The following is a 24,781-nucleotide window of genomic DNA, read 5'->3' on the forward strand; positions in this document are numbered from 1 at the left end:
CTATCAACCGGCTCTGGATCTTCTGTCGGCGGGACGGTGCCCGAGTCAGTGCCACGCCAACTCAGGCTCTGCGTTCTCAAAGCTCGTAGCTCTCAGCTAATGAGATCGTTGCCTTGGTAGATCAGCCGAGGAGACGCGTCAATAGCTTTGCGGTTGCTGGGCAGCGCCTCGTCCCACACATCTTTCATGAAAGCGGAGAGTGCGTCCGTAATTTTCATTATGGTTGGCAGCATCGTACACGTATGTAATGCGCTAAGCGGTGAGTGAATGGTAAGATGAGGTAAGGTAACGATGTGATGATACAATTTTCCCAGGAAACCTTGCTACAGACTGACCCTTTGACCCTTGAAATCAACATGCGGACGGAATTGGTACAACAAATGAACGAGTACGGTAAGTTGTCCAGAGCAAATTAAAGCGCGAATGTCATGACATTATCCGACAGTCGGAAATTTGGTGAAAACAGTTCATGAAGAGGTCTTCGTCTGCGGCCCAGTGCTCAGCCGCATGGTCAACGTAACGAGGGGCTAAGCACCTACTGCGCGCTTCCCCTTTGTCATGGTCAAGGGCACGTCCTCGTCTTCGCTCCACGAATATGCAGGGCCAAGTATCGCAGTCTTTTTGTCCTGCGCATGACTGTCAATGGGGACCGCCACACAAGACACTATGGTAGACTGACCTGGTGTCCGGATGTCCCCGCTTGCCTCTGCTTCGTGTTGTTAAGGGCCGTCTGCAGCTAGGAAGTTCCAACTGGTCGTCAGATGGCGCGCCACAACAGCAAGTTTCAATGCGCGCGTACCTTGGCCTCGCTTATGCTTTTCGTGCTGCTCATGCCGTAGTGGACCATGCCCTTTGTCACTGATGTCATGGTCGGGAATGACGACAATGAGTGTGAGAGACTCGGGAGCGCCGCAATGGGTGGCGATGGTGAGGAAGGGACGCTCGTTGATTGCATGTTCTTCGCAGGCCTGGCGGAGCGAGAGGTGGAGGACAGCTGGGTGCTGGTCGAGCGGTCTGATGCGGGCGCCATTTATGCGAAGAAGCGGGAGATGCGGGGGGCTGAGGCAGGACAATGGCATGGCCACGGCCGCTTTTCTACTCGAGGCCTCAAATGAAAGCAGCGCCACTTGAACGTATATGCGCGTTCCTTACGATTCGGGCGAGGCTGAATGGCCATATGCCGCGGCCACAGGTTCATGTCCGCCTTTGGCTAAGATTTACCACATCAGCGGCCATCGGCAGTGGTCATACCTTGCACGTTGCGCTGCGGTCAGCGGGAGATCCGAGATTAATCGTCCTTGGTTGAGTCCATTCGCGGATATAATTGCTTTGAGACCAATGGGGTGAAATGTATGCAGGCATTCTCCGGCCTAGATGCTGCCTCTTTGGCGCGTCCTTGTGATATCAAGGCCAATCAATGGCCGATCTCATAACTCAGTCGACTTATCTGGGACGATAATCTGTGATTGTCGTGAGTCATTGCAGAACACATGGGCCATGGAAAAGTTTTCTCTGCGTCGGACAATGCGATGAGGCTGTCCATCAGGTAAGCCCGGGTAAGCACGCGGACATGAGACTCATACACATACGGCCACATATGAACCACTATCACTAGGCAAACGTAGCAATCTCCAAGCTAGTCTAGAATAGATGTCGATGTTCCGTTCCCACTCAACCTCGCCCATCGCGACGCGAACATCTGAAAATGTATCCGCGCCTCTCATACGAAGCGCCACATAAGATCACTCTCATCAGCACGAGTGACGTGCCTTGGGTTCGCCCATTCGCCACCCCTGTATGACCATAGATAGTGGGTTGGGCCGATCCAGAACCCAATGCGGTGGAGGGAAGGGCACCAAATGAGCAGTTCAGCAGCGATGACGCGCTGGTATGCATTGAACGGCTGAGGTATCCACGACGAGATGTTCACGTCGAGCACTTCCAGCTGGGTGAATTGCATCAGAGCACGGTGCAAAGCGAACCGCTGTGAGCGCGCTCAGTAATGCACCAGAGCAGGCATGAATGCCAGTAAGACTCACATCAAGCACCGGTAGTGGGACGATACCAAGGTATCTTAGTGTCTGCGCCAAGTTGGACTTGGACAGAAGCTGAACGACCTCCATCATCAACGCCTCGGGGGCATGCAAAACGTTGATGCTCCGAAGCTTAGTCTTTGCCCTCCCGAGGTCGTAGATGACACCGGGCAGGACAGCCAACGTCTCCTCCTCGAGCATTATTTGTACATGCGTGAGCGGGGCATCGAGGAGCTCGGAAAGTATGAGCGCAGGCCCGGTGAACATGGACAGCGAAGAGAGCGATCCCGGCGCCAGAGAATGGAGCGGCCCATCCTCGACTGTCTCGTCGGCCTGCAGCATCCGCAGACGCGACTGCGTCTGCAAGAACTGGACAAAGTGCGCGTCCCACGCGAAACCGACATATAGTTCGATCAGCTGGAACTTGATGTTGGGCGTGTCTAGCACCCAGGAATTCGATGCATCTGGATCGTGCAAGGAGAGCACCTCCAGGTTTACCATAGCGGCGAATGCGCGTTGCATTTCCTCCCAAAATGCTTCTGACATCTCTAGCTCCATGGTTCGATTTGCCAATCGGGAGTCCATCCAGAACCAGAAACGGCGCACGTATTTGCCACGGAAGGCGCGGCGAACGGTGAGAGCATGAGAGATGGCAGATGCGATCTGCGGATCGCGCACATATAGGCTGAAGTATATCCTCTTTTCAGCCATACGTTGAAGATCTTTGGACACGCGACTTAGATTGATCCAGTCCGGCATAACCGTGTAACGGACTATATGGCTCCAAATCTCGGGCGGGAGAGCAGCCATGATTGCTGCACGCGCTGCTTCACGATGAGCACATAATAATGAATCAACGAAACATGGAGCACCTACTCTCTCAATTCTTCAAATGGGTAAGATACACGACATTGGAGAACGCAGTCTACTTCGGGTCGGAGTCGGAATGGTGGTGAGTGGCAAGTTGTGGCAAGTCCGAATCAGGCCATTTAAAGTTACAGTACTATTTCGTACAATGTGGTTTTGCACCAACTACCCTAAAAATTTGCAGATAGGAACTTCAGACAGTGTAGTATACTTCTGTATACTTCAGCCGAAGAGACATCTCCAGCACCGATGTAGAAAGCGGAAAGAAATTGAGCGTCGCTTATTCTCGCTTGTGCAACGTGATCCAAACTTGATCCCAAACCAAGTCGGGTTCGGGCGCTTAAACGTGTCTTGACGCCGACCTTCGACCATTACCGTGCTAACATCCAAACTTTTCTATCTGGGCGTATCGAGATGGGTGAATCGCGGACGGAATTGTTGGCATGGCTGAATGACCTTCTTCAATTGAATTACACAAAAATCGAGCAATGTGGAACCGGAGCAGCGTACTGCCAAATCATGGACTCTATCTTCGGTCAGTAGCTTGCTCGATGACTCCCAATCCATTGTGGAATCATAATCAGTCAAGTGTTCTGTCGCTATGAATAGGCGATGTGCCGATGACTCGAGTCAAGATGAACGCAAAACACGAATACGAGTTCATCGCGAACTTCAAGATCCTCCAGAATGTCTTTAGAACGCACAAGGTCGACAAGGTACGAGGATCACCTCTTATGTTAACGATACCTGATCGTGACGCGTATCGCAGCCAATTTTGGTCGAGAAACTCGTCAAATGCAAGATGCAGTACGTCTGCCATGTCATAAGTCGTCTGTCGATCACCCACAGCATGTCCGTCCGTCTAGAGACAACCTAGAGTTCCTACAGTGGATCAAGCGATTCTGGGACACGAACTATGGTGGACAAGGCTACGATGCAGTCGCGCGAAGACGAGGTGCACCGACAGACACCCCCGCCACCATCGCTCCCCTTGCCCCGTCATCGTCACGTGGCAGCGCAGGCAGCTTGCATGCCGGTGCTGCTAGAGTTGCAGGAGGGAGGACGCCAGTCGGCCCCCGGGCTGGCTCAAGAGCGGGATCAACTCAGCCGAACGAACTGGTCCAGAATCTTCAAGGTCAACTGCGGGAGATGTCTGCGCACCTGGAGGGGCTGGAGAAGGAACGGGACTTTTATTTCGCGAAGGTGCGTACTTGTTGTCTCAAATTCTGCAGGTCAAGAAGGCGGCTGCTTGGTGACCTTCTGTGTATTGAACCACAAAATGACGTGTACGTATCATAGTTGCGCGACATCGAGATCCTGGTTCAGCAGCAGCTGGAGACGCTTGAGCAAGAAGGCAAGGATGACCCTCTTCTCCGCGATATTCAGAAGATCCTATATTCGACGGAGGTCAGCGTGAGCCTTTCCGTTGGCACCCATCCAGTCGGCTGACTCAATGGCGCAACAGGAGGGCTTTGAAGTGCCTGAGCCAGGCACTGTCGACGAAGAGGAGACGTTCTGACGTGGCTGTGGTCAGACAATGGGAAGATATATCCGGTCTCTGTGTTCGCATCGCGGATTGGTCTCTCAAGGTCCACATGAGATTCAACTCATCACGTTTATTCATACTTTTGCATTTAATGGAATATATTGAGACCAATATCCGTTGCAGAAGACGATAAGCACGTTAAGGTGGCCTAGACGTTCTCAGGACGTTCCACGTTGAGGTTCGACCACCTTTGACCATCGTCTATCCTACAATAAAGACGTCTGGGTACGAGGCCAGCATTTTCCTGTCACGACGAGCTTGCAGCCGAGTTGACGCGATCAAGGAGGGTACGTTTCAGCGTTCGATGGAGCGAAGACTGGAAAAGCCTCATATGTTCGGGCGTTCAATTTGATTGGCCCTGTCCTCTATCTTCCGGCGCTGTCTTTTCTACCTTTCGTTTACAATATTCAGTGATGTTACAGATATGCGGTACTATCTGCAAAAGCTGAAATTATCCTCAGAGCGATGTCGCCGATATGGTCTGACTCGTATTGAAGGATTCACTGATACTACGAGCCCCGCCAAGCCCTGTGCTGATCAGATCGTGCTGCTCCATCTGTTCATCTAACTTACTCGCTGATGAACGTCACATATGCGCCACTATGGTGAAGACAACTCGGTGACCGATAGCTCGTTCCTGTTGCCGTTGCTGTGCTGCAACGTCGCGAGGCTGTAGGCTGTGTTGAGGAAACTTAGTATACGTGAGAACGCTGATAGCGCACCTGCCTTCTTTCTTGCGCAACGCTGAGTTGCTGACTGAACTTTCGGCCATGACTCTGCGCGCTCGGTGAACATGATAACACCTCAGCAGCTCCCATAACGAACGCCGCTCACGTCGGGTTGGGAAGGCAGTGCTGAATGATGAATGATAGTCGGATCATAACTGTTATTATCTAATGTCGCGACCGCCATGGACGATAATTGTCAATCACCTTGGAGGATCATGCGAAGCGACCTTCAGCTTCATGCCGCCAATAATTATAGATGGAGATGCCCAATGCTTGAGTAATACAATAGATGCGACCATAACCCTATAGAGCGTATAGAATACACAACTTCAATACAGACAAACCCTATTGTTCACAGCAACGAAGGATGAGAGCCAGGAAAATATTGCAGTTCGATCGGACTGACTACTAAGCTCGATCTGCGAACTTCTCGGCGACGAAGGCTTCCAACCCTCTCGGAGTCAGATTGAGCGGGAGGCATCGAGTGACTGCGTCTCTTGGGGGCGGCCACGCGCGTGGCAGGGAGCGCTACCATCTCGAATTGCTCGTCAAATTGACCATCGTCCTCGTCATGAACATCACTGCGCGATATCAGCGATTGTGCTTCCGCGCGTGAAGCTTCGATGAGCTTCCGCTGTTTGCGAATTCGCGCAGGCCATTTGTATACGGCGACGGCCAGGCTCCAGATCGGTGTAAATGCGAGAAATACAGCAGTGATCTGTCGGGGCAGGGGAGAGCATCAGTACAAATATTGTAGAATCGTATGATTTGGCAGATGCAGACCTGGCCGAATCCACCGAACTCGTTCTCCCCCGAGAAGATACAGTTGGCCTTGATTTGAAATTCCGACACTGTACACAAGGCCTCAGCATGTGACAGGCGAACGAAATAAAATTGCGACTGACGGATGATATATGCCATCCACAGGACCAAGGCGTACGTATTTACCCAAAAGACAAGCTGGCGAAAGCGGTCACGCCATGGAGGAATCATGGCAGCTGCAGCTCGGTAAAGCTGTATATGTATGGGTGTAGCAGCCGTGGTTGCAGAGGACAATGTCGACCTCCGCGACAGGCCGACGTATGCCCTCTTCTTTCCGGAGAATGCAAGGATCACAGTCAGGAAGAGGGTCGTACCGAGGCAGAAGAGCAGCCACAGGACCCAAACATAGAACTGGCGATCGTTGACATTCGCCGCACGAAGCGGCACAAAGAAGAACAAGAGTACAGTATCGTTGCTACAGGCTGTTTGATAATAACCTGGTGAGACAAACATCAGGATTCCCCATGCCCATTGCAGAGCGACCTACACGCAGCCTCAGCACCTTCTTTATATACAGAGCGGCTTGTACTGTACCTGAATCAAAAGTGCCAGGGACAGAATGGCACGTTGTTTGGTCTGATCAACTTTGCTGCGCTTCTTATGGCCCGACCGAAAGCGAGTTGCCAAAATGCGGCCCACTTCGTCAGGGTCGACGTGGATCAGGACCCTTTCTCCCTCATGCTGTCTCACAACGTCCCTGGCATAAGCTTCGTGTGGCCGCCACAATGGCAGAATGGGCGCAATGCCCAAGGAACTGATGCATGACAATGTGGCGTAACTGCGATTGTCGCAGTAAATGAACATCAAGAAAGAATATTTCTGCGAATCGTGCATACTTTAGAACGAGAGTGGCATGATGAAGGGAGATCATGTCCATCTTCTTCTGGACGAAGCCGGCGATTACGAGCGCTGCCGTCAAGAGGGCACCGGCCCATGCGCTGGCAACAGCATCTTCGGGGGAGAAAATCACGAGCAATGCTGCAAAGGTCATGAGTGCTCGAATGTGGTCCACTTCGTCGATATACTCACTGTTAAATAGGCTTTGAGCGTAGAAGGCCACTCTGACACCGATTCCAGCAATGTCTGTGTTCGGGCAGATTATACACTGGTTAGTAGGCGTCCCTCCAACATTGCACTCGAGAGCTTGAGTCAGATTGTTGTTCAGAAGGGAGGAAGATACATTGCATAGTTCATAAAGCATAGCGGAGTACGGATGACTGAGTGACTAGCGTGTTACCGGAAGCGAGGCATTAGTACTTATGAAATGTGCTCCGTGGAACGCGGTATACCGCGGGAGCTTAGCGTACAAGGCGCTGCATGCCAAAGGCCTTTGAAAGTTTGATTGGGCGCCTTGAGAACCGAGAAGCGTCCCTTGGCATATGACCTTTGACATCTACAATGACACTGAGTGTTGGCACGAGGAGATTGCACCGCCAACGACGTCCTCATTGGCCTATTTGTTGCCATGTCAGTACGGCGGCGTTATCGAACGACTCGACATGCATCGAAAAATGGCGGTCGCCTTCTCTCCCGAGTCATCTCTTGTGTGTATACGTGGCGGAGCGAGGGTACCACTAACCGATAAGAAACCACAATGCTGCGTGGACTTGACAGGTGTGATGGCACTCTAACCTGAACGAGCATCGTATCAGCGGCGGCGCAGCGCCTCTCAGGCATCCTGTCCGAAGACTTAAAGTCAGACATCCGCGTCGAGAAAGACCCACAAGCACTAGAGAACCTGAACTAGATGTCCTCCATACACAGTGGTGCAACAACGGGCCATCGAGCCAGCATCGTGCCTAAAAGTCAAGTTCGAGTTCGGCCGCTGCAGAATCAAGCGCGCGTTCGAATAGCGGAACCTATCAAGCCTCCCGCGAAACTGCGCGTTCAATTACCGCAGCGGATCAGAGAATTTCAATCACAATGGAAGAGCATTAAAGAGGACCTCCCTCCTCAGCTATCGCGCAAACACAGTGAGTGCTTCTGCCCTAGAGGACTGGTTTCTGAGCTGACCTCTTTTCTAGTCGGTATGATATCTATTGGTAAATATTATCAGAGATAACTAGCGCCGATTTTATTTTCTGACTTTTCTCGCATTCTCGTAGGCGGTGTAATTGGCACAGGCCTTTTCCTGGGGTCAGCCGTGAGTCGTGAAGATCTCATAGAGAATTGGTGCGGGTAGATAACGCAGAGTAGGAAGCGCTCTATGAAGGCGGACCCATCGGTGCATTGCTCGGATATTCGATCATTGGCACAGTGGTATACTGCCTTTGCGTATCTATCGGCGAGATGATAGCCTTCCTGTGTGTGATTCTTTTATTACACTCACGTCAATAAATCGACTGACGCTCAACAGCCCGAACGTTGGAGGAGTTGTTGGTTTAGCAGACCTCTACGTGGATCCTGCTCTTGGATTCTCACTCGGCTGGGCATCTTGGGTGAGAAGGCTCATGAACAGAACCATGATATTGTTTCCGCTGATGACTTTTTCCAGTATAACTGGACTATTACCCTCCGTAGGCTCGTTGCTTTGAATCTTCTGTGGCTCCAGCTGACTGCATATTCATATTGCAGCGGCCGAGATCAGTGCAGCTGCTCTCGCCATGGGCTATTGGTCCAAGGGACACACGTTGCCGTGAGTAGGGAACCATAATTCACAATCTCCCGGGATCACTATTGACATTAGAATGTTAGTCATAGCAAGTTAAATATTCTGACTGCTGTATTCGTGAGTTCTATGTTCAGTGGAGCATACAGTGTAGCAGTAGAAGCGGAAGTTGAATGCCAGGAATTAATCTCAGTAAACGGTGACAGCAAAGCCGCAGAAGTCAGCGCGATGAGCTCGGGACATCGTCGCGGGCTCCTTCTTCGCACACCCATGCACGAATTTTCAGGAGCCACATAGCCCCGCCGACCGCAGGCTTACTTCTACTGCTTTGCTGCTCATCCAGCAAAATCCACCAACTTATATTCCTACTGTTCCTGTCACCCCTCTTTGCCGTGTTGCGTGACGTCGTTTTTGATCATGCATCAATCCAGCTCTTCATCACCACCAGCATCAACCTACTGCCCTCTGGGTACTATGGGGAGGTCGAATTCTATTTTTCGTCATTCAAAGTCGGCACAATTGTTCTTATCAGTACGTCTGCCTGCCTCTTTCATTCATCGCTCTGTGGCTCAATAATATCGCTAGTTTTCTTCAGCCTCCTCAGCGATGTTGGTGTTGGAAGGGATGGGTATGACACTGCATATAAAATCTTGTATCTGTGGAGCTCAACGTGTCTACAGATTCTTAGGTCTCCAACACTGGCATCAACCATTCCCTGACTCATTCTTGGGCGTCCATGGAGCCAAGGGCCGATTCCTTGGTTTCACGGCCGTGCTCATGCAAGCGGCGTTTTCATTCTTTGGTTCCGAGGTTCCAGGAATCGTAAGTGACCCATGTCTACACTCTAAATACAATCATTGAAATGTAGGGTGTAGGCTTCTGGAGAGGTCATTGATGCCACTCGAGTACGTCTTTGATTCCTGACTGACATGTATAGCCGGATCTGATGTGCGTTAGAACGTTCCTCGTGCCCTCCGACGCGTGTGGATCAGGATGTGAGTGCCCAAGGTGATTTGGCGTCTGCGCCTTCCTGATCTGCTGCCAGCACCTTGTTCTACGTCGGCGGCATTTTCTGTGCCGGCCTGCTAGTACCGTGGAATCAGACAGATCTCACAGCTGATACCAGCAACGGATTCTCCTCACCATTTGTGATCGCGTTCGAAGGTACTAAGCTGGCGAAGGTATGTTTCTGATCACAAGTCCCTGATCTGTCTTTGATTAATGGTCTGGAGTAGCTCGGTAATCTCATTAATGCAGCGATCGTTATCTCCGCGTTCTCTGCTGCCTCATCCGACATCTACATCAGCAGTAGATATCTGTTCTTCCTCGCCCGCCAGAAACACGCCCCAGCGATCTTCGCTTTCCTGCTGCGACATCCCGATACAACAGCCTCTCGGCGAGATCCTGTCGAAGAGGAGGAAGGTGAAGATGAAGACAAGTCCGGTGACGGCGTGTCAGTCGAGGTCCACGAACACCGGCCTTCGCAGGACAACATTGACGATTCGGATACTCGCGGCTCTACTGCGTCTGTAGGAAGTGATGTCGAGATGCTCCTAACGGGCAGGCCGAAGCTGCTTTGGGCCCTCCCATTCACGTGCATTATGACCGCCACGGCGGTCGGCACGCTGGCATTTCTGAGTGGCGGCACCACCGCCAGCTATGTGCGTGATAGCTCACATTCATGTCAAGAATCCTGTTGATCTGAATCCGTACAGGCGTTCAAACAACTCACCGCTGCCGCCAGTGTTTCCTCCTTGCTGTCGTGGACCGGAATGCTTTTCACATATATCAGGTAATCAGCCGCAACCTGTTTCATAGGCAGCATTCCGCTCATGCCTAACCATTCAGATGGCATCAGGGCACCGCATATGCTGAGAAGAAGAACAAGGGCCAAGATACTGAAGAAGCCCGTGAAGTCATCGAACAGATTGATAAGATCAAGGAGCACAGGCACAAAGGGCAGCCCTACGTGAGAATCTTCTGTTCTCTGTGATTCTATCCGCTGAAGGGTTTTATAAAAGCTCGCATGGTATGCCTTCATCGTATGCACGACTGTTCTCTTCACGAACGGCTGGTAAGCATCGCCTGTGATGAGATCAGACGATAGGCAGGCTCAAAATGTCGAATATAGGACTGTCTTCTTGCATAATAACTGGCGGATCGGTACGTCAAGTAGATTGTAGAAGCTAGAGAATTTGCTGACGATCAATATCGTGCATAGCGGATGACGTTAAGCCGCCCGATCTAGATCCAGACGATATACGTGTTACGACTCCAGTCGCCACGTTCCTTGCTTCGTATATACCTCTGGTCAGCACCGCCAGTTCCAGTTATAATCATACTATGTCTTGACTAGTTCCTTGTAGCCGTTGTTCGTGCTCCTGACACTGGGATACAAAATGATGTACCAGACGGAGATGGTCACATTGGACCAGATGACTTTCTCCCGGGAGAATGTGCCGGAGTTGGTCGAAGACGAGTTGCCACCACGCAACAGGTGGGAGAAGATTGTGCGAATGTTCATCTGACAAGGGGGATGTGGATGGTCGAACGTTGGCTTCTTGTTTGTACGATATGTGGTATTGATATGTATCATGTAATCTGTATTGTCTGGGCGCATTTACTTGCTTTTATGTGATGCGTTTACATCGGTGGCCGCAAATATCAATCTGTGCGAGTGATCATGCTGAGTAGCTTTGTCAGCTCATGAATCCTATATCTGTTTTAGATGTATGCCTCTCGCCACAGATAAATGAACAGGAACCTAAACGAAATCCTACGAGCACATATCATACACATCCCCCTGGTAACCGCGCTACTACTACAATAGCATGAACAAGACCGAAGAGCCGAAGTCATTGGGACAACTACGATGCACTTCAGCACTTGTCTGGTCTCGTTGGAAAAGGAGGCCACTCAACTGGAATATTCCATATTGGTACCATCCATTCAGTTACTGATGAGCCAAGATGGCTGCCGTTTCTGCCTTCCATGCCGTGGCCTCTTCCAAAAACTGTTCAATACCACCTACGTGTGGCACAAAACTTGCATCTGCACGCGCTTTTTGGCAGCCGTCGGAAGACGTCCCATTTGGCATGCTTGCTATGTTTGCTGTGGCGTCCAGCAGCTCGGTAAGGAGCGATGCTGACAAGTGGCATTTGCTGTCCGTATGTAAAGGCCAGCTTGCAGCAGAGGCCCGGTCCTCTTCATCACTTTCAGGTAAACTTCCAGCCAGTCGCCGTCGAACCAGCCGGCAAGCAGTGACATCCAGTGCCGCGTCAGTACCATTGGGATTTTCTGACTTTCGACGCTTGTTCTGGGTCGCGAATGAACATGTGTTCGGTACTTCATCCTTTATTCTGTTAACTTACTATGAGCCGTTCTCCATGTTGGAAAAATGATACGTCACGATTCCACACGTACTGCGACCTGAGAGGAGGGATGCGTATGACGAGTTTTGGTTGTTCAGAGTCCTCCTCAGCCTGCGATGGTCCAATTGCCTGTCGGAGAGGGGAAGGAGTATGCGCCACGCGACCGTTCCGTGGATATTGTCGCGCCGGATCATAGTATGGAGAGAGGTACAAAGGTATTGCCGGAAAGACAGCACCATCGTCTCTGGGGACCGGCTTGCTGAACCAGGAGGGGAGGACCATGATTTGCACGAGCTATTATGGGTCAACGAAGAGAAGATGGAGGGCAAAGGAGCGCTATTTATTCGTTGTGAGGACGAAGCCACGTCATGTTCCCCGCATGTTTGATAGCCGCTGATGGACGTCTAGAAGGGCATCGATGGGTTCAACGTTCAACGATGAAATGATAAGACCGTAATACTCTCACAGTATATAGTCAAAGCGCGCACCGTGACATACGGAACTAGTAGATCATGCGGGATGAATGTAAGAGTGCCTCGTTAAGTACCACAGTGACAAACGTGTCGTCGCTCTTGTGCAACACGGACCAAGCGAATATTGTCGCCCTTGACTTTAGCTGAGACATACCGTAGTTTCAATATAGTGAAGCTGATCGGCCAATTCTTGGAGAATCCATTAATCACTAATCGTGATCACTGTACGGCCTCAATGGTAATAGTAGGCTAGAGTGTATGAGGCGGGCGCTTAGGCTACGCGATCTCGTGACCCAGCTTGAAAAGGCAACCTCTACCTTCGTTCTTGAGCTTGACCCCTAGTCCTGCATCGTTGCGTGCAACACCAATTGCGTCTTTCTGAGATCTACAACAATTGTCACGAGAGCCGAAATTGATGAAATAATTGTCTACAACAATCGGACCAGAGCTTTACCGTCAAGAACGTGTCCTACAATCGTCGGACATCGTTCAAATCAAGACAGTTTACGAGGCGCTGGTCGCATCCCACGACGTCGACGTCGACCAAACTGCGCGCGCGTTTGACGACCAAGCTCGTACTGCGGACAACTGACTTCCTGTGGAGACAGCACAGCTGGTGCGCCTTACATTCTCCGTTGCACAGCATGTGGCTCACAGCTCTAGCACAGCTTTGACGTACCCCCGCAGCCATAACCCCGCAGCCACATAAGGTATACAGTCGCATCAAACATCCCGAGACCACACAATGTCGCGATACCCTGAGGTAAGCAGCACAATCGCAAGTTATACTTGATGCTCCATGATATGTGCAGGCAGATGAGGCCCAATACGGCCACTACAACGACGGTTATTCGCCGTATCCAAGCCACAACCTCAATCCGTATGAGATTCAACAAGCCCCTAGTTCTTACGAGCTGCGGGACACGTCGAGCCCGTTCGAACATGAACACCAGCCGTACCAGCCTATCCATGCAGATCCATTCATAGGCTCGCATGCGCCGTCCCATCCCAGCCTCTACAGTGCGCCCTCGGTGCAAGACCCTTTCGCGAACCCGATGCACGCGGTATCACCTCCACCGTTACACACTGGCTCGCCCGCCATCTCGCAGCAAAATGACTATCTCCACGCTGGTTATGGAAGCATGCACACGGTTACTCCGCCGCCGCTGCGCATGGAGCCGTCCTCTGTCACCTTATATGACCCTGGCCCCGTAATGGACCCACAGGAGGATATCGACGAGGGCCTAGAGGATGCAGGAGACTATCCACTGTTGCGAAGGAAGTCAGAATTGTCAAGCCTCCCCATTCCGGGCGACTATGAGCCTGTTGCCGCAGACGATAGGTCCGAGACCAACATCAGATATGGTCGCATCCCACAGCGTGTCCCCCGGCGCTACAAGACCATCAAGAAGGTAGAGTGAGTGCGAGCTTGCGCTTTGTCGCGCTGCTATTCCTCACCATACTGCAGGCTGTTCCAGGGCAACTTCGTGCTGGACTCGGCGGTGCCGACGAAGCTGCTGGACATGTGTGCGCAACGGAATGAACGTGAATTCACACACATGCGATACTCTGCGGCCACATGTGATCCCAATGACTTCAAGGATTCGGGCTTCACTCTCCGGCAACTGCACTACGACCCGCCGCGGCGCACCGAGTTGTTCATCGTCATGACGATGTACAACGAGGACGAAGAGCTATTCTGCCGGACCATGCACGGTGTCATGAAGAATGTCGTTCATTTGTGCAAGCGCGATCGGAGTAAGACGTGGGGCAAGGATGGTTGGAAGAAGGTTGTGGTGTGCATTGTTTCGGATGGGCGGCAGAAGATCAACTCGAGGACGTTGAGTGTGATTGCTGCAATGGGTGCTTACCAGGAGGGTGTTGCCAAGGTGCGTGAAACCCTACTGCTACTCCGTTTCTCTGTCCTCACAGGCAGTAGAACATTGTCAACGGCAAGCCTGTTGCCGCCCATATCTACGAATACACCACGCAGAGTGCGTGTTCCGTCCGATCGCCACGCTGTTTTGCTTATGATTGTGCACTACAGTCTCCGTGACGCCCTCCATGAAGATTGAAGGTGCCGAGAAGGGTTTCGTTCCCGTGCAGATCATCTTCTGCCTCAAGGAGAAGAATCAAAAGAAGATTAACTCTCACCGGTGGTTCTTCAATGCCTTTGGGCCGATCCTGGAACCCAATGTATGCGTGCTGCTTGATGTCGGGACGATGCCTGGGCCCACATCCATCTACCACCTGTGGAAGGCGTTCGATATAAACTCAAATGTCGGCGGCGCGTGTGGGGAGATCGTCGCACTGAAGGGCAAATACGGCCGGAATATGCTCAACCCTCTTGGTAAGTACCGCCGTGATGGCGATAGATTACGCAAGTGTGACCGTGATGTGTGTAGTTGCTGCACAGAACTTTGAGTACAAGATGTCCAATATTCTGGACAAGCCTCTGTAGGTCCCGTTATGCTCGACAGCTACCCATAGCTGACCTCTGGACAGTGAATCTATTTTCGGCTACATCACTGTACTTCCAGGTGCCTTCAGTGCCTATCGCTACATAGCTTTGCAGAACGACGCTATGGGCCAAGGCCCTTTACAGAAGTACTTCCTTGGAGAGAAGATGGTAAGAGATGCGTCATCATACCTTTCGGTGTCACATCCTGATAAAGGCTTCCTCGTAGCACGGCGCGGGCGCCGATATCTTCACGGCCAATATGTATCTGGCCGAAGATCGAGTGAGCGTACATTCTGTTGTCTCTGTTGAGCCATGGCTGACTTTTGTTCAGATTCTCTGCTGGGAGCTTGTCTCGAAACGGGGCGGCTCATGGATCTTGCACTATGTAAAGTCCGCGTACGCAGTCACGGATGTCCCAGACCAGGTCCGTGCCTCCATTAGATCCTTCTGACGCATAGCCGCTGATCGGCTGTCCATAGGTCCCAGAGTTGATCTCACAGCGCCGCCGCTGGCTGAACGGATCGTTCTTCGCAGCTATACATGGTACCGTCAAGTTCTACTATATCTACCGCTCGTCGCATACGCTGCTCCGAAAGTTCTGGATCCACGTCGAGTTCATCTACCAGACGTTCAACTTGTTCTTCTCTTGGTTTGCTCTTGTGAGTGTGAAATCCGACTCCGACTTGAGATCGCCATTCATGAGGTCCTGCTACAGGGCAACTTTTATATCTTCTTCGTGATTCTGACCAGCTCATTGGAGACGTACTTTGGCAATCCGATCAAATACGTCAACATGGTCCTCAACTACTTCTATCTCGGTCTACTTATCATGTGCTACCTCCTGTCTCTTGGTAACCGACCTCAAGGGTCGAAATGGGGTTACACGCTTGCTTTTGTCGGTTTCGCGCTCATCACGGTCTACATGACGGTAACTCGCATGGCATGAGCCTCACGTATTGATACTGATGGCCCTTTTCCTCGACATAGGTGGCCGCCTTCTTCCTCGTTTACGAAGAAGTGAAGGCTCTTGCGAAGGAGAAGGGCTCACTTGACCTTTCCGTCTTGTTCAGCAGCTCTATCTTCATAGACATCGTGGTCTCGTTGATGTCGACGTACGGGCTGTATGTCCTTGCGTCGCTCTTACACGTGCGTTTATGTTCTCTTGCCCTTGATCCCGCTGATGATGCGCCCAGTTTGAGCCATGGCATATGATCACTTCCTTCATCCAATACCTGTTGATGGCGCCGTCATACATCGCGGTATTGAACGTCTATGCTGTACGTCTCTTAAAATATCACGGTGTCGAGAAGCAATGTCTGACATTGTACCTTCCCCACTTAGTTCGCGAATGTACAGTCCGTACCGTTTTGGCACTCACAAGGAATTTCTGCTGATATCATGCCCTTACGACAGCGATGTCTCCTGGGGCACCAAGGGTGACAACAAGGTCTCCACTGATCTGGGTGTAATAAAGACGAGCAAGAACTCGAACGAGGTAGAGGTCGAAGTACCGACTGCAGAGACGGACATCAACGCTGCATATGAAGATGCCATTCACATGCTGTCGACGAAGCCGCCGAGGGAAGACCCCAAGCCCGATCCACAAACGGAGCAAGAGGATTACTACCGCAGTTTCCGAACGAAGTGCGTCATGTCTTGGTTTTGTCAAGCTGGCTTGTTGCTGACATGCCTTGTTCGCGCAGCGTATGTCGTCTGATATCTCGTGGCTGAGGTGTTATTGACATTGACTGATGAACTGCAGGTGCTACTTGCGTGGACCCTCTCCAACGTGGGTAGTTCTGAGATATAGGCGAGTTAGGGGCTGACGTGCGTTTCTCTGCAGGGCCTCCTTGCGGCGATCATAGTGTATGTGTATGCCCGCTGGCGAAAGAATAGCCATCTCACTAGACTCCTTTCCTAGAGCTTTGAATGACGAATCTTCGACGAAGGTGCTTGGCTACATGGCCTTCATCCTGTACTCCGTTGCCGTACTGGCATGTGAGTATACTACTTGTTCTTGGCCCACCTTGTTGGTCTAACCGCTCGTCAGTCATCCGCTTTGTTGGATCAGCAGTATACATGCTCGTCCGTCTCTTCGCGGGTGAATGATCTGTATCAAGCATACCCGTTCTTGGATGCGCAGCACTCTCTTGCGCATGATGATATGTATGACCTGATATGACTGTTGCTACCGATACCCTTGTACTTACCAGCAGTGCGCTGCACCGAGTTGACACCAGGAGCTGAACGATGGCATCAGAGTGGAGAGCGAGTGGGTTTGATTTGATACTGGCTGTATTGTACATGATGTGACTGCATCGGACCTGCGATACGAATATGCAACTCCACCCGTGTTTCTTCCATCCGTTGTCCGCTGCAATCATACCCACTCTCGCGGGGTTTTGAGCACCTCGACGAGCTTTCCTTCCTCGCTGGCGTCTCCATCAGTTCCCAGATCGCTCATGTACTCCCATCTCGCCGTCTCCGGCAAACTCATGAGGACGCTCTCGATCCGTGCGCCAGGAGTGAGCATCCCGAAAAGCGTCCCCCTATCATATACCAGATTGAACTCGACGTAACGTCCCCGCCGCAGGAGCTGCCATCGCCTCTGCCGGTCGTCGTATGGGGTCTTCATGCGGCGTTCGAGGATGGGGACGAACGAGGGGACAAACGCATCGCCGAGGCTCTTGATCATCGCAAATATGTCGTCCGGTGTACGGGGGCGCTGACTATCAGCATCAGAGCCCTCGGCGAGGAAGCGCTTGTGCGGCTCGTCGCAGACGTCGTCAAAGAACATGCCGCCAATACCGCGCGCCTCACCGCGGTGCTTGATGAAGAAATACTCGTCGCACCACTTCTTGAACGTCGGGTACACCACCGTGCCGTGCGACGCACAGGCATCCTTGAGCGTCTTGTGCCAGTGCAGGGCGTCCTCCTCGTACAAATAGGACGGGGTGAGGTCAGAGCCGCCGCCGAACCACCAGGCGACGACCTTGCCTTGTGCGTGCTCCTCCTCGGGGCTCTCCGCGGAGGGCTCGGTGATCTCGAAGTATCGATAGTTGGCGTGCACGGTGGGCGAGTGCGGGTTGCGGGGATGGATGACGAGGCTGATGCCCGCGGCGAAAAAGGGGAGGTTGCCGGTGAGGCCCTCCATCGAGCCGTGGTCCGCGCGCATCTGCTTCACGGCGGCGGGCGGGAGGGTGCCGTGCACGATGGAGATGTTCACGCCGCCTTTTTCGAGCACGGTGTTCTGCAGTGCGGCGGCCGCCTCGGACACGGTGGGGTGGGGGACGGCGAAGACGCAGGAGAGACCGCGGCCTCCTTGCGCGCGCACCCAGGAGTCTCGCTTGAATGGAGGCGCATTCGGGTCGACTTTCTCGAGCGCGGTCACTATCTCGTCCTGCAATTTTGAGATGTACTCCTCGACTCGCTGTCTCATCGGTGTGGTGGAGGTCGACGCCATGGCTGGTGATGCGGAGAGATTTTCAGTGTTGCGCGGATAAATGTCGAGTTGGATGGCCTCGATTTGCGAGCTGGATGGGTCGAATTGTTTTCGAGGCGCGGCGAGGCGGCGGAAGCGAATCGTGCCACCGCGGATCGAGGCAGCATCAACTTCACGGTCACCTGACCTGCGTTATACGCGTCGCGTCGGGCGACCCGCCTTACGGTTGAAGCGCAACAGCGTCACAAATGAAGACATGTGTCAATTATCTGGGCGAGGTTCTTTGTAGTCATTCTAACACTATGCCTTACATGTAGATCTAAACTACTTTACATATATACTACTCGGGCACACCGTGAGCTATGATCGTCGCAGTCAATAAAAGGTATGAAGTCGTAATGATAGCTGTACTTGCGTGAAGTAATGCATGAGACGAGAAGGGAATAACGATACATCATTGCAAAAACGTCATCATAATCCAAGGCGAACGAAGTCAAACACGAGCACTTAATCTGCGGTCTATTTTGAGCCTTGCCAATAGCATGAAGAGAGATCCCGTGAGAACCGTCGCGCCGCTTAGGACGATCAGGCCAGTGTAGGAGCCGTGCGCGTGCTTCACGAGTGCTCCAGCGGCGGGACCACCTCCTAATGATCTGCGGCGACGTCAGTGACTCGTGGCGCTTGGATGACTCACAAACTCACGGAAAAGAGATAATTGTGTATAGCATTCCGACGCGTGTCCCAACCGACTGTATTTCAGATATTTGCGCCACACAAGAGATGATGAGGGCGTTGAATCCACCGGAGAAGAAACCAAAGAGGGCTGCGTATACGACAATCGAGGCTAGGTCCTTGCACGACGTCCACAGTGCCAGCGTGAGCAATCCTGATAGGAACACGCAAGGCACGATGATGTTGAATCGCCCGACAGTGTCGGACAACAGCGAAGGGAGCAGGCGCCCAGGAACGCTCCCGGCGTTCAAGATCGCCAACACGTAAAAGGCCGTAGTGGTCGGAACAGAATGAGAGATGGAGTAGTCGACGATGTAGAAGTTCGGCATGAACAATCCTTTAGACACATCATCAGCGCAAATCCCGCCAAGGCGTCCGATCAGAGAGAGTGCACCTACCAAACGATATGAAGATGCTTCCGACAGCAACGATGGTGAATCGGACATCTCGGAACGATTCAATGTCAAACCAGGCTCGCTTCCGTGGCCCGGGAGGGAGGCGGCTCCTCACTGTGACCAGCGCTACGGTGCTGAGCGCCAGACAGATGAATGCGGATATTCGCACTGCCCAGCCAAAACCGACCAAGGAGAATAGCCGGCGGTACATGATCGGATATATCACGCCGCCTGGGAGACAGCCTCGTCCGTAAATCACTCGGGACGCGTCAGATAGTGCAGCGTACCTATTCCAGAGCCTGTCATGGCTATGCCAATCGCGGTCGCTCTGTACCTCTTGAAATGCGTTGCGATGGCAGAGAGGGACGGGTAGAAGCTGCGGAGATGTCTATTGTCAGGTTGATGTCTGCCAGACGCGGAGTGATTTCCACACGTACACCATTCCAATTCCTAACCCGGTTAGAATTCCTTGGCACAGGACGTACTCATAATAGGAGGTACAAATGCTCGTAATCATCATACTGAAGATGAGGACGAGTGTGCCTGGTATCATGAGAAACCGGGGACCACGCTCATCGGTTATTCGACCAATGAAGCCACCCTGCGACAATTTCCACGATTAAATCCAATCCCGTTACGAATTCTCAGAGAGGCACCGCTTACCGAAAAGAAGAACACCCATAATTGCAAGGAACCAATCCAAGAGATGGTGAAAGCCGGGTATGCTTGCAATTGATGCTCTGCGTACCACGATTGGAACGTGCCAAACGCGTTCAGCTGGCCGAAGGAGCAATACAGCGATAGGAATGCCCCCAGTACTGTGAGCCACGCCTGAATCCCGCCGTCCGGAAATTCGTCTTCTGCACGATCATCATGCGGCACCAAAGTGCGAGGAGACGAAGGTGCATAAGAATCGTCAACTGTCTCGTGAGTGTAGGACGTCGCGAGGCTCTGCCGTGGTTTCTCTGCATCAGCCATGGGGACAGGACCCAAACGAGGTGGCGGATAGCAGAGGAGTCGGCAGGGCTGGGGTGGAAGGGAAGTTTCATGCTGACAGGGCCCACCTTATAATTGTTGTCTCGCGTTGACAGCAAGGCCGCCCGCAGCGGGACTCTGGATGGCTCACCACACGGCTATGGAGAGTGCCTTCTTGGGACCCGGACACTCGGGCCCGTCCGTGACTCGGGCTCCCAGCATTCGGTTAAGCCTTATGCCCACAACGACGTGGATGCGAACATGTCGGGCCCGCCTCTGTCGGTGCGCGCGACGTTGCGACGTGGGATAACATGCCGTACAGGTCCTCCCGACGGCTGTGCGGCTCGGAGAGCCTCGTTGCGATCGCTTAGAGACAAGCATGCGCGTTTCGCCCCCAAAGGAAAATAAGGTGTCGATTTTGACATGCAAGAGCGGCGTTGACGCCAATACGGCGCTGATACACCTGTCAAATGTCCGGTCGGACGGATATGATTGATGGGCATCCTTGATAGGGGTGTGGATTATGCTCACCTGGCCTAGGTGGCGATGCAAGCACGCAGCATTGCATGCTAGCGAATGCACCTAACAGCCAGCATCGGCGTGAGCAAAGCGAGGAGACTTAGAGGAGACTAGGCCTACACAAGCTTATAACACTGGTACAAACCTGCCAGACATCGCATTGTGTTTGTTCCACCCGGCGCTGTATAGTAACGCTGGTAAATGATGGCGAATGTCGACCTTACGGATAGCTTTGTCCTGCTAGGGAAGGCTATTTGTCCGCCGGCGACTTGGTAAGACGTGATGCCGCGCGCGCAGTTGATCGGGAGAAGAACAGAAATGGAGGTAGGATCGCGACTGATCAATTATCTTCCCAACTTGCCGCGCTGAGTCATCAGCGGTGGCCACTACACGGAGGCGACTACACAATTAGAAAATAATGGAGCTATGATTCTCGTTTGACGTGTGCTCGCGCTCCATGGTCTCCTCAGGCGCGAAGGCGATATATTACAATCTGCACATAGCAATTGCTAGATCTGGGTGTGATAGTACATGCATGAACACACCTGCAAGTTGTGTTGGAGTGAAGATCACCTCGGATTATGAGCATCGTTGCTACTGAGACTGCCGCTTCGAATGACATTTTCTATGTTGACCTAGTAGTAGATCTAGATGGAACACACTTTGACCTGTTCCGAGGGCATCATGTGCAAAACGATCGTTTTATGCTCTTTAGGAGAGTATCGATGTGTATAAAACATCTCCGAGAGGCGGCGTCTCAGAGAATTGTGCAGTCGATGATACGAAGAAAAAAAGCTGCCCCAGTGAGGCTCGAACTCACGACCTTCCGATGTCATGCGGTAGAGTCTTGAGGCTCTGCATTAACAGTCGGACGCTGTGACCAACTCAGCCATGGGGCAAGTAATGAACTTTTAGAGCTTAATATATATATTGTCAAATTCTGAAGGACTCCGAGTTGCTTCAGACGTGCTACGGACGCGCAGCATATATACTCGGCAAAAAGAAACGTTAGATTGACGATTGACTGAAAGGAAAAGTGTACTCGCTTTCAACATAAACTTTCTACACCAGAACTACCGGCTGGTGGACGCCGGCAGTGCGCGAAGCTTACCATGAAACTCCGAGCATGAATGAGTGAGATAGCTGGTAGGTAGCCTGCTGATACAAGTTGTTATAAGCGAACTTGGGTCAAATGTCAAAATCGGGTAGAGGCGGATGTCTATTTGTTCCGAACAAACAAAGGTGTGCTTCTCGCCGCAGACGTGCACGACGACGTTCTGCAAGGCTCACACTCCACTCCCGTCTCCTCGTCGCCGACATGCATCCCTCTCTCGCCCGCCGATACTTGAGTAACCTGGTTCCGCCCAAAGTCGCGACGCCCAGTATCCTGGTGAGGAATGGTTTCCGATCAACGAATGGACGTTGTGTGCTCAGGCAATACGCGACAGTCGTCCGGCTCTGGCGCAGGATTGGGCCCGCTCGTCAACTTCTACTCCAAGCTGCCCAAGGGCCCCGCGCCCGTGTCTGCCTTCGGCGGCGTCAAGCAGCGTTATTTCAACGGCAAGAACGCGTCTGCGGCACCGATTCTCTGGATCATCCTTGGAGGCATGGCATTTGGGTACACCATCGACTATCAGAGTGCGTGCGATACGTGTATAGACACCGTGCGAATGACTGAACGCGCTTGTTACTTGTGCAGTGCACCTAAGTAAGCACGCAATGCATTCTCTGTGTTCGTTCACTTTTTTCATGATCGATTGTTGCAGAGCATCAGAAGAAGCACGCTCACTGATCGTTGGATGGCGGTCGAGACGTTTAGATGGCTGTAGCTGGCACGCCGAACCTTGTCTATATTATCGCAATGAACTCTGCAATCTTCACGTCGTGCATTGGTTCGTCTGCTCAAGGTGCTCGTCCCCCGCTCTATCAGCGACGGCATGCCGTGCCTATCGTGTTGCAGCTTATCTGAGGAGAGCGTTCTCCCTCATTGGCGTTGTGAATGCCGCTCACGAGCAGCGTCCAATCATCGCGCTTAATTGAACCAGCCGGCGTTCGCATTGGGATCGTCCACTTCTCGTGTGATAGTATCTGTGCCTTCTCGTGCTTGAGATACGCCATGACGTACAACAAGCTCTTTGCCTATCTTGACGTGAAAAGGGCGAGCTTGAAACGCTGTAAGTACCTGATTTCTATACTTGTCGCCATTCCGACCCGATCTTGCTTCAGATCTTCTCCGCTGTCACCATCTCGCAATTTTTCGTTTGGGATTGCCGCGCAACACAAGGACTTCTCACAGTGAGTTTCCTATGAAACCATACTTGTCAGTCATGACTCCCTGTATGTGTGATGCATCAGCACATTCTCAAACGATAGGGACAAGGGGCCGTCGGCACCCCGTCTCGTTGTACGAAGAGGGCATACTGGCAGCAGCGAGCTATTGATCCCTAGCTCTGTTAGCCCAGTCGGTGCACCTTGGGCTGCAAGGAAGAGCATTGTTCCCTTGTTTCACGCTACTGACTCTGCGTGAGATTGAATCTAGACGCGATTCATTAGCCAAAGCAGGAAATGAAACTGGCGTTGTCGTGTAAATGTCGTTGAAGGCCCATTAAGAGCGCCACAAGGCGTGCGTACAGACCCAGTGCAGCCGATTATTCATCTACTACATCAGCTCACAGACGTTTCAGAGCCAAGTGGTATAGCATGGCGCCTGCCCCGTGTCCGGTCGACCGGTCAACGTTTCAACGTTGCGTCGATTTACATTGATTGACCTGGTGTTATATCGCAGAGACCGTGCTCATCGGACGTGACAGGTAATATGCGGATGGCAAGCTATCACGCGTGCGGTGAGCCACACGCACTAAATCACGGCATTCCCGACATATGCGTCATTGTCTATCCTCGGGGTTATGCGTGTGTCGTTATTCGGCACAAGTGCCGATGCTATCTTCCCGGAAAGGAGTTGACCGTGATGACGTCTAACCTCGGGGATGCCGTGGGCACGGCACAAACGATGGGCCGAAGCTGTTTGCATTGCGACTAATGATACAATGGTGCAATAATAGAGGTCAACTTCCAGGTTGCTAATGACATGCGAACAGCTCAGGTCCATGCGAGATCCAGGGGAGGGAAAGAAACGTCAGGTCTGCAGAGTGCGTGCGGCCTTTGCTCGACATTGGAAGCATTCGTCCTTGACGACGTCGATGTCTTTTTGGACGTCAGGTCCGAAGTTCTGGATGACGGGAGAAGGGGGGAACCCGATGAGAACTGGCGCGGAAGGCGATGCGATGCGGAATTTACTTTGATGCATGCAGGATCTCGGCAACCCTTGGGGTGCAAGATGCTCCGCTCACACTGGCTCGAGTTGCAGTCCATGATGGCAACGACGAGATGACGCTGGAAATGCTGTAAGGACAGGAGCACCGCTGATCAGCTGACCTGTGGCGTGAACGTTTACGAGGGAGAGGAGGCCATTACCCCACACTTCGACCACCGCGTTCCCTCTCTGTGCAGACAGTTCAGCGGCGGAGCATGAGCATAAGGACGTGGGTAGACGTACGCGATTCGTCGACACATTGTGCGGGTATACTTGTGCGGAGATGGGACGGACTAAGGGAGAGGAAGATGTTCGTCGCGGTCGCACGGGAGTGGCGAGGTGGGAAGGGGGGATAGTAATGGGCTGGCTTCCTCGTCTTATATTGGCCTTCCAAGAAGCGCTGGGCTAATTTGCTCAGTGGCAGCATGATCAGAAACCACACGAGCGGGGTATGATTCAAGCACGCTGATCTAGCGGTACGCTCGGCTCGTGAGAT

General features: G+C 52.3%; 11 protein-coding genes and 1 non-coding gene across 12 annotated transcripts; 4 read left to right on the top strand and 8 right to left on the bottom strand.

Annotated features, from left to right (window-relative positions):
• Positions 1 to 192: 192 nt before the first annotated feature.
• LAESUDRAFT_720196 (uncharacterized protein) lies at positions 193 to 1,056 on the bottom strand (the record flags this gene model as incomplete). The annotated part of the gene is made up of 4 exons (XM_040907774.1): positions 800 to 1,056; positions 680 to 736; positions 537 to 626; positions 193 to 490 (listed from the first exon to the last, which is right to left on the bottom strand). Coding segments are annotated over exons 1-4 (442 nt in total), but the record flags the coding sequence as incomplete, so codon positions are not given.
• A 664-nt stretch (positions 1,057 to 1,720) lies between these two features.
• Positions 1,721 to 2,843, bottom strand: LAESUDRAFT_710661 (uncharacterized protein; the record flags this gene model as incomplete). The annotated part of the gene is made up of 2 exons (XM_040906784.1): positions 1,721 to 1,984; positions 2,040 to 2,843. The coding sequence occupies 2 exons, from the start codon at positions 2,841 to 2,843 to the stop codon at positions 1,721 to 1,723; spliced, it is 1,068 nt and encodes a 355-aa protein (XP_040769887.1).
• Positions 2,844 to 3,252: 409 nt separating this feature from the next.
• On the top strand, positions 3,253 to 4,557 carry LAESUDRAFT_720198 (microtubule binding protein). The gene is made up of 6 exons (XM_040907775.1): positions 3,253 to 3,435; positions 3,510 to 3,616; positions 3,670 to 3,707; positions 3,767 to 4,103; positions 4,200 to 4,307; positions 4,366 to 4,557. Exons 1-6 carry the CDS (start codon positions 3,315 to 3,317, stop codon positions 4,417 to 4,419), a joined length of 765 nt encoding a protein of 254 aa, XP_040769888.1. The 5' UTR covers positions 3,253 to 3,314; the 3' UTR covers positions 4,420 to 4,557.
• A 969-nt stretch (positions 4,558 to 5,526) lies between these two features.
• On the bottom strand, positions 5,527 to 7,197 carry LAESUDRAFT_754731 (uncharacterized protein; the record flags this gene model as incomplete). The annotated part of the gene is made up of 6 exons (XM_040911928.1): positions 5,527 to 5,892; positions 5,958 to 6,025; positions 6,080 to 6,479; positions 6,531 to 6,774; positions 6,833 to 6,974; positions 7,026 to 7,197. 6 exons carry the CDS (start codon positions 7,195 to 7,197, stop codon positions 5,527 to 5,529), a joined length of 1,392 nt encoding a protein of 463 aa, XP_040769889.1.
• Positions 7,198 to 8,025: 828 nt separating this feature from the next.
• LAESUDRAFT_734027 (amino acid transporter) lies at positions 8,026 to 11,132 on the top strand (the record flags this gene model as incomplete). The annotated part of the gene is made up of 19 exons (XM_040910474.1): positions 8,026 to 8,038; positions 8,102 to 8,139; positions 8,193 to 8,299; positions 8,353 to 8,434; positions 8,491 to 8,512; positions 8,571 to 8,631; positions 8,948 to 9,135; positions 9,190 to 9,232; positions 9,285 to 9,426; positions 9,562 to 9,599; positions 9,650 to 9,785; positions 9,840 to 10,026; positions 10,138 to 10,265; positions 10,320 to 10,396; positions 10,453 to 10,573; positions 10,626 to 10,678; positions 10,736 to 10,767; positions 10,826 to 10,914; positions 10,971 to 11,132. The coding sequence occupies 19 exons, from the start codon at positions 8,026 to 8,028 to the stop codon at positions 11,130 to 11,132; spliced, it is 1,719 nt and encodes a 572-aa protein (XP_040769890.1).
• A 257-nt stretch (positions 11,133 to 11,389) lies between these two features.
• Positions 11,390 to 12,679, bottom strand: LAESUDRAFT_172238 (uncharacterized protein). The gene is made up of 4 exons (XM_040901438.1): positions 12,464 to 12,679; positions 12,028 to 12,379; positions 11,526 to 11,963; positions 11,390 to 11,471 (listed from the first exon to the last, which is right to left on the bottom strand). The coding sequence occupies exons 2-3, from the start codon at positions 12,255 to 12,257 to the stop codon at positions 11,558 to 11,560; spliced, it is 636 nt and encodes a 211-aa protein (XP_040769891.1). The 5' UTR covers positions 12,258 to 12,379; positions 12,464 to 12,679; the 3' UTR covers positions 11,390 to 11,471; positions 11,526 to 11,557.
• Positions 12,680 to 13,193: 514 nt separating this feature from the next.
• LAESUDRAFT_754734 (glycosyltransferase family 2 protein) lies at positions 13,194 to 17,018 on the top strand (the record flags this gene model as incomplete). Its single annotated transcript, XM_040911929.1, has 19 exons — positions 13,194 to 13,211; positions 13,261 to 13,865; positions 13,917 to 14,337; positions 14,388 to 14,442; positions 14,496 to 14,798; positions 14,854 to 14,905; positions 14,954 to 15,077; positions 15,136 to 15,189; positions 15,241 to 15,333; positions 15,389 to 15,568; positions 15,625 to 15,837; positions 15,897 to 16,055; positions 16,103 to 16,186; positions 16,251 to 16,264; positions 16,323 to 16,613; positions 16,672 to 16,702; positions 16,753 to 16,775; positions 16,831 to 16,907; positions 16,960 to 17,018. 19 exons carry the CDS (start codon positions 13,194 to 13,196, stop codon positions 17,016 to 17,018), a joined length of 2,856 nt encoding a protein of 951 aa, XP_040769892.1.
• Positions 17,019 to 17,289: 271 nt separating this feature from the next.
• LAESUDRAFT_641878 (coproporphyrinogen III oxidase) lies at positions 17,290 to 18,372 on the bottom strand (the record flags this gene model as incomplete). Its single annotated transcript, XM_040903699.1, has 1 exon — positions 17,290 to 18,372. The coding sequence occupies one exon, from the start codon at positions 18,370 to 18,372 to the stop codon at positions 17,290 to 17,292; it is 1,083 nt and encodes a 360-aa protein (XP_040769893.1).
• A 251-nt stretch (positions 18,373 to 18,623) lies between these two features.
• Positions 18,624 to 20,908, bottom strand: LAESUDRAFT_691488 (MFS general substrate transporter). Its single transcript, XM_040906092.1, has 6 exons — positions 20,142 to 20,908; positions 19,916 to 20,079; positions 19,766 to 19,854; positions 19,482 to 19,709; positions 19,054 to 19,420; positions 18,624 to 19,004 (listed from the first exon to the last, which is right to left on the bottom strand). Exons 1-6 carry the CDS (start codon positions 20,454 to 20,456, stop codon positions 18,845 to 18,847), a joined length of 1,323 nt encoding a protein of 440 aa, XP_040769894.1. The 5' UTR covers positions 20,457 to 20,908; the 3' UTR covers positions 18,624 to 18,844.
• Positions 20,909 to 21,767: 859 nt separating this feature from the next.
• Positions 21,768 to 21,871, bottom strand: LAESUDRAFT_t5. The gene has a single exon. It is a non-coding gene; the product is annotated as a tRNA-Asn (tRNA).
• A 419-nt stretch (positions 21,872 to 22,290) lies between these two features.
• On the top strand, positions 22,291 to 22,764 carry LAESUDRAFT_754736 (uncharacterized protein; the record flags this gene model as incomplete). The annotated part of the gene is made up of 4 exons (XM_040911930.1): positions 22,291 to 22,362; positions 22,421 to 22,610; positions 22,672 to 22,680; positions 22,739 to 22,764. The coding sequence occupies 4 exons, from the start codon at positions 22,291 to 22,293 to the stop codon at positions 22,762 to 22,764; spliced, it is 297 nt and encodes a 98-aa protein (XP_040769895.1).
• Positions 22,765 to 24,108: 1,344 nt separating this feature from the next.
• LAESUDRAFT_734032 (uncharacterized protein) lies at positions 24,109 to 24,545 on the bottom strand (the record flags this gene model as incomplete). The annotated part of the gene is made up of 4 exons (XM_040910475.1): positions 24,109 to 24,201; positions 24,270 to 24,374; positions 24,447 to 24,474; positions 24,529 to 24,545. 4 exons carry the CDS (start codon positions 24,543 to 24,545, stop codon positions 24,109 to 24,111), a joined length of 243 nt encoding a protein of 80 aa, XP_040769896.1.
• Positions 24,546 to 24,781: the final 236 nt, after the last annotated feature.

Source organism: Laetiporus sulphureus, assembly GCF_001632365.1.
Source record: "Laetiporus sulphureus 93-53 unplaced genomic scaffold LAESUscaffold_2, whole genome shotgun sequence".
NCBI classification, from domain to species: Eukaryota; Fungi; Basidiomycota; class Agaricomycetes; order Polyporales; family Laetiporaceae; genus Laetiporus; species Laetiporus sulphureus.

Bases quoted from the DNA above. Each gene is read 5' to 3' on its own strand.
- LAESUDRAFT_172238 (XM_040901438.1), bottom strand. From the start codon at position 12,257: ATGGTCCTCCCCTCCTGGTTCAGCAAGCCGGTCCCCAGAGACGATGGT. The intron at 11,964-12,027 runs GTACGTGTGGAA...GTAAGTTAACAG, and splicing joins ATCCCTCCTCTCAGGTCGCA to AATAAAGGATGAAGTACCGA.
- LAESUDRAFT_691488 (XM_040906092.1), bottom strand. From the start codon at position 20,456: ATGGCTGATGCAGAGAAACCACGGCAGAGCCTCGCGACGTCCTACACT. The intron at 19,421-19,481 runs GTAGGTGCACTC...ATGTGTCTAAAG, and splicing joins AAGCATCTTCATATCGTTTG to GATTGTTCATGCCGAACTTC. The intron at 19,005-19,053 runs GTGAGTTTGTGA...ACGTCGCCGCAG, and splicing joins TACACAATTATCTCTTTTCC to ATCATTAGGAGGTGGTCCCG.
- LAESUDRAFT_720198 (XM_040907775.1), top strand. From the start codon at position 3,315: ATGGGTGAATCGCGGACGGAATTGTTGGCATGGCTGAATGACCTTCTT. The intron at 3,436-3,509 runs GTCAGTAGCTTG...CGCTATGAATAG, and splicing joins AATCATGGACTCTATCTTCG to GCGATGTGCCGATGACTCGA. The intron at 4,308-4,365 runs GTCAGCGTGAGC...ATGGCGCAACAG, and splicing joins AGATCCTATATTCGACGGAG to GAGGGCTTTGAAGTGCCTGA.